The following is a 5,757-nucleotide window of genomic DNA, read 5'->3' as shown; positions in this document are numbered from 1 at the left end:
CCCCCCCCGGCCGACAGTGACCCCCCGAAGCCCCTCCGGAACGCCCGGAAGTGGAAGTGAGTCCTGGGGGGCTTTGGGGGGTTCAGGGAAGAACGGGGCTCCCTGGTTTATTCCCAGCACCGGCAGAACCCTTCGCTCTTCCCTGCTGGACCCTGCGGGACCCCCAGACCTCTCCCACCCCTGGGACCCCCCGTTCCCCGCTGGACCCCCCATTGTCCCCTGACCTTTCCCACCCCCAGGACTCTCCTTGACCTCTGGGTGGTCCTGGGGGCTTTTGGGGGCCTCACAGGGTAATGGGGCTCCCCAATTTATTCTCCATGTGGATGGGACCCCCCCCCATCCCTGCTAGACCCCTTTCCTCCCCAACCTCTCCCACTCCCCAGGACACCCAATTCCCCCCCGACCTCTCCCACCCCGGGGACTTTCCTGCACCTCTGGCTGCTCTGGGGGGAGCTTTGGGGGGCTCTGCAGGATAAGAGAGCTTCCCTGCTTTTTCTTGGAATAGGTGGGAACCTCCCCACCCATCCCGTCTGGATCCCCAGTTCCCCCCCCAGCATCCCTGTCAGACCCCCGTTTTCCCCCGACCTCTCCCAACTCTGGGACACCCACATCCCCTCTGGATTCCCTGTTGCCCCCCACATTTGCCACCCTCAGGACCCCCCATTCCCTCCTGGCCTCTCCCACCCCTCGGGGCTCTCCGGTACCTTCTGATGCTCTGGAGGCATGTTGGGGGGCACTGCAGGATGACAGCTCTCCCCTCTTTCCTCTCCCCACAGACGGGACCCCCTCCCATCCCCGCCGGCCCCCCCGTTCCCCTCCGACGTCTCCTGCTTCCCGCGGGACACCAAAGACCCCGGCCCCCCCCCGGCTGGTGACCACGGCGGTGTCCCGGCACTTCCCGGCCCCTCGGGCGCCATCCCAGAGACCCTTTTGGTGGCCACGGGCGACGAGGAAGCCACGACCACTCCGGCTCTGCCCGAGGGAGCCCCCCCCGGCCCCCGCAGCCCCCGCGGGACCCCCGGGACCCCCGTCCCCGTCGCTGTTCATGCTGCGGCTGCCGCCCCGCGCCGGATCCTACATCCAGAGCGAGCACAGCTACCAGGTGGGAAGCGCCCTGCTCTGGAAGCGCCGCGCCGAGGCCGCGCTCGACGCCCTGGACAAGGCCCAGCGGCAGCTGCAGGCGGGAAAACGGCGGGAGCAGCGGCTCCGGCTGCGCCTGGCCGAGCTCCAGAGGGAGAGAAGGGGCGTCCCGGAGCCGCGGCGGAGCCCCAAGGATCCCCCGGGGCCGGTGGAGGTGGAGCTGCTCGGAGACGGAGGGCACTGAGGAATTCCTGGTTCTCCGAGGCTTGGCCACGGCAGGAAGGTTTGTAAATAAAGATTTCGCCTTTTCTATGCGGAACTTGTGGGAATCTGTGGGAGTTCGTGGAATTTCTAGAAGTTTTAGGGAGAAATTCTCCAGTGAGGGGCTGGAATAGAATTCCGGGTCATGCCCGGACTTTAGACAAGGAGGGACGGGATAAGGAAAAGTGGCGTCACCCTGGAAGTGGGGAGATTTAGGTGGGATATTGGGAAGAAATTCTTCCCTGTGAGGTTGGTGAGGAGCTGGGATGGAATTCCCAGGGAAGCTGTGGCTGCCCCATCCCTGGAAGTGTCCAAGGCCCGGCTGGATGGAGCTCGGAGCAACCTGGAATAGTGGAAGGTGGCAGGGGGTGGGACTGGATGGGCTCTAAGGTCCTTCCAACCCAAACCATTCAGTGATTTCATAAATCGAGGAGGTGGCTCGTGTGTGGGGCGGGCAGCTGGGACGGTGTCCCTGTCATGTATCCGGCACAAATCGGCTCCGTCGGTGTCGGTGAAGCCCCGGTGGGAGCTGGGAAGGGCAGGAGAAGCCGATGCTGTCGTGGGGGTGTGAGATGTGGGGGATCCCAGCCGCTCCCTGGGTCGGTTTGGGGAGGAATAAATGGGATTTGTTCCAGATCAGAGCCCAGGGCGGGAGTAGGACAAGGTTGTGGGGACTCCAGATCAAACAAGGACAGACATCTTTATCCCCACACCAGGGATTTGGGGCATCATCTGCCCCTTCCAGAAGGGAAAATGAGGGAGTCCAATCCCCAAAACTGGCCCGGCACCCAAAGAATGGGAATTAAGGGTTTAATTTCCACAGCATGGAGGCGCTGGGGCGGGATAACAGCAACCCATTGCCCTCCTCATGCTCCGACCTGGTTAAAACCTCCCTGAAGGAAACCCAAAGTGCTTGATTAGCCCCAAATTAGCCTTTGCTAATTACCCCGAGGCTGTCAGTGCCCTGGGGCCACTGTGGAGCCCCCAGAAGAGCCGCTACAGACTGAGCTTCATGTCCCGGATGGCGGCGAAGGTGTCGGGGGTCAGCGGCACGTAGGATTTCCGGGCGTTGTCGCGGAAGAACAGGCGGTCCCGGATGACACTGGGGTCAAAGCCTTCCTTGACCAGGTTGCTCTTGCACTGCTTGAATGTCCCCGTGATCTCCAGAGCGTCCTGGGGACAGGGATTTTGGGACTGGGGGACCTCGAGGCCATGCCCAGGTGCCACTGTGGGAAGCGGCGACCTTGGCATTGCTAGCGCGGAATTGCAGGTGGTGTCATCAGAACTGGGGGATGCGTGGGTGTCTTTGGCATGGAGTGGCCTCCGTTGGCACAGGGTGGCCACCACTGTCATGGGAAAGGGGGGACCTCGACAGTGTCATCGGGAGAGTGGAATGATGCCATCATTGGCACAGGGTGACCCCGGTGCTGATAGCGAGTGACCGTCACCAGGAATGGATGGATGGTGCCACCAACAACAGGGTGACTCGCCCCCACTGTCACCAGGGGAGCCCCAGCGCCGTTACTGGCACGGGGTGACCGGCGCCATCATGGGAAACCGGGGGGACACCAATGCCGTGATTGCAACTGGGTGAGCTCTACGGCCCACTCCAACCCAAACCATTCCATGATTTCACCCTGCCGTGACTGGGCGCTACCGTGCTGGATCACCCTCATCCGAGGGCCAACCCCAGCACCCCAAAGACCCCTGGAGCCCCCCAGGGTGGGTGGGTCCCACTGACCTGGATCCGGATGAATTGGGGGGCGGCGTAGGCGGGCAGCGTGTCCCGCGTGAAGGTGTAGAGTTTGTCACCATCGAAGGTGGCCCCATCCTTGAGGCGCACGGCGGCCATGCCACAGCGTCCCTCACACCCTGCAAACATCGCCTGGGGTCACTTGGGGCAACCACATCTCCTTGGAGTCTTCTTGAGGCCCCCGTGGCTCTTGGGGAGGCTGTTGTGTGGCCAAACTTGTTTTGGGTGGGTCTTTCCCAATTTTGGCACTGTAGAGGCCACTGGGATGGTGGTGGATGATGCTGGGTGCTCATTTTGGGTGAATGCTTCCTATTTTTGCCTCCTTTGTGGCCACGTGGACCCACCTCAGCAGCTGACACTTGTTTTGGGCAACCAAGTCACATTTTAACTTTTTTTGGGGATCCTTGGGCTGTCGTGGGGGATGTTTTGTGCTCAAAACAACTCTGGATGTTAAAAGTCCCTTTTTAACCTTCCTGGTGGCCGCTCAGACCACCTGGGGACGCGTCACCCACCTCAAACACCCCCCAGGTCCTTATTTTGGTGGGACTCACCTGGCACAGCCACACCGTAGACGTTGACCTCCTGGATGAAGCTCACCAAGGCCAGCGTGGCCTCCACCTCTGTTGTGGCCACGTTCTCCCCTTTCCAACTGGGGAGGAGAAGGGACGGAGCTGTGAGGGGGGATTCGGGCTGGCACCAGCCACTCAGACACACGGAGGAGTGTCAGAGTTACCGGAAAGTATCCCCGACGCGGTCCTGGAAGTAGATGAACTTCTCGTGGTCCATCATGAGGAGGTCGCCGCTGTTGAAGAAGACATCACCTTTGGCCAAGACGTCCCTCAGGATCTTCTTCTCTGTCTTCTGGGAGTCGCCAGCGTAGCCATGGAACGGGGTGTTCTTGGTGATTTTGACCACCAGCAGCCCCGTCTCACCTTCGGGGAGGCAGAGGAGGGTTGGAGGCTGCTCAACCCCTGCCTTGGCTTCTTCCAGGGGTTTCTGGTGGCTTCCAGTCCCCAGGATGGTGGTGATCAGGACTGACAGGTGGTTTTGGTGCATCTCAACCCTGTCTACCCCCCTCATAAGGCCCTGGCGAGGTTCATCCCTTACCGGCTTTGACAGGGATGCAGAGACCTCGCTCATCGCGCACGGGCTCGTCCTCCTCCACGTTGTACCTGATCAGCTCGAAGGGAGCGAAGAGCTGGAGGGGAGGGAGAAACCTGGGATTAAAAACAGGGAGGAGAACTTCCTTCCAGTGCCAGCTGGGGTCTGTTCCAACCCACAGGAACACACCTGGGTGGGGATTAAAAACCATTTGTTTTTAATTGTCCTTAATTTTAAATCTTTTAGTTGAAATCATTAAAATTAAATCTTATTTAAATCTATTTAATTGTCCTTAATTTTAAATCTTTTCGTTGAAATCATTAAAATTAAATCTTATTTAAATCTATTTAAATAAGGTTTAGTCGGATCAATTCAAACACTGAATGAACTCATGGTGACATTTTCCAAATCCAGGAGCTGTGGGACAACATGGTGGGGAAAAAGGGGGGAAAATACCTGGTTTTTGCAGCTTTTGCTTAACAGCTGGGTGGGGACTGAGACGTGGCACCAAAGGGGCACTGAGATGTCCAGGTCCCCATGGACACCCCAAAACCAGGCTCCAAGTTAACACTGTTGAGTCAGTGTTGGCCACCCAGGTGGAGTGGACTCATTTTGGGTGTGAAAAGGGGGTTCTGGGGACTCTGCTTTTGTGTCAGCCCAATCTGATGGATGGTGTTGACTTCCCTCGGGGATGTCACAGTTTGCTCCACCACCAAGAGGTGCATCCAAGACCCCTTCCCTTGGCTGAAACCCAACTTGAGGTGCTGTGTTGGGCCCCAGAAGGCACTCGGTGTTTGCTCCCCTCGTCACCAGCATCATCCCTGGTGTCTCATCCCGAGGAGCACATTCTCACCTTGATGAATGTGTTGGCCCTGCCCACGGCCCCGACCTTCCCAGTGTAGTTGATGAAACCGGCGTTGCCCTCGGTGGCCCCATAGAACTCCCAGACGGCCACGGGCCCAAAGCGCCGCAGGAACTCCTTCCACACCTCCGCCCTCATGCCATTACCCAGAGCCATGCGCACACCGTGCTCCCGGTCATCGGCGCGCTGAGGGGTGACACACGAGAGGGGCCACCTCAGGGTGTGACCAGAGCACTGCTGACCCCCCGGGGTGGTTTTGGGGCAGGCAGGGCCTCACCTTGGGTGTGTTGCACAGGTAGCGCATGAGCTCGCCCACGTACTGGATGACAGAGACGTTGTAGCGCCGGCAGTCGGCCCAGAACTGGGATGCCGAGAACTTGGCCCGCAGGACGCAGGTGGCTCCTGGGGGACATGGCACAGGGACGGTGACCCCACCCTTCTTCTCTTTTGCCCTTGTCTCCATCCATCCATCCATCCATCCATCCATCCATCCATCCATCCCTCCATCCATCCATCCGTCCATCCATCCATCCATCCGTCCATCTGTCCATCCATCCATCCATCCATCCTTCTATCTCTGTAAAACAGCTGTCCTTCCATCCATCCATCCATCCATCCATCCATCCATCCATCCATCCATCCATCCATCCATCCATCCCTCCATCCATCCATCCATCCATCCCTCCATCCATCCCTCCAA

The 5,757-nt window shown here is 59.3% G+C and overlaps 2 protein-coding genes across 2 annotated transcripts in view; one reads left to right on the top strand and one right to left on the bottom strand.

The window, feature by feature from the left end:
• Positions 1-1,399, top strand: part of LOC121672609 (THAP domain-containing protein 7-like) — a 3,791-nt gene extending 2,392 nt beyond the window's left edge. Inside the window, 3 exon segments of the mRNA XM_042045322.1 lie at positions 1-56; positions 777-1,023; positions 1,025-1,399. Coding sequence (XP_041901256.1) covers positions 1-56; positions 777-1,023; positions 1,025-1,324 — 603 coding nt within the window. The 3' untranslated portion in view covers positions 1,325-1,399.
• Positions 1,400-2,137: 738 nt separating this feature from the next.
• LOC121672610 (very long-chain acyl-CoA synthetase-like) overlaps positions 2,138-5,757 on the bottom strand; it is a gene marked incomplete at its 5' end in the record, with an annotated part of 5,043 nt that continues 1,423 nt past the window's right edge. The window contains 7 exon segments of the mRNA XM_042045323.1: positions 2,138-2,514; positions 3,083-3,213; positions 3,646-3,743; positions 3,828-4,026; positions 4,202-4,292; positions 5,049-5,243; positions 5,335-5,459. Coding sequence (XP_041901257.1) covers positions 2,338-2,514; positions 3,083-3,213; positions 3,646-3,743; positions 3,828-4,026; positions 4,202-4,292; positions 5,049-5,243; positions 5,335-5,459 — 1,016 coding nt within the window.

The sequence above is a fragment of the Corvus kubaryi genome, unplaced genomic scaffold, assembly GCF_017639235.1.
Source record: "Corvus kubaryi isolate FWS band 111438036 unplaced genomic scaffold, C.kubaryi_AGA036_p1.0 63115, whole genome shotgun sequence".
In the NCBI taxonomy this organism is placed as follows: domain Eukaryota; kingdom Metazoa; phylum Chordata; class Aves; order Passeriformes; family Corvidae; genus Corvus; species Corvus kubaryi.
Note: the sequence above shows the minus strand (reverse complement) of the source record. Positions and strands in the feature narration are given on the sequence as shown.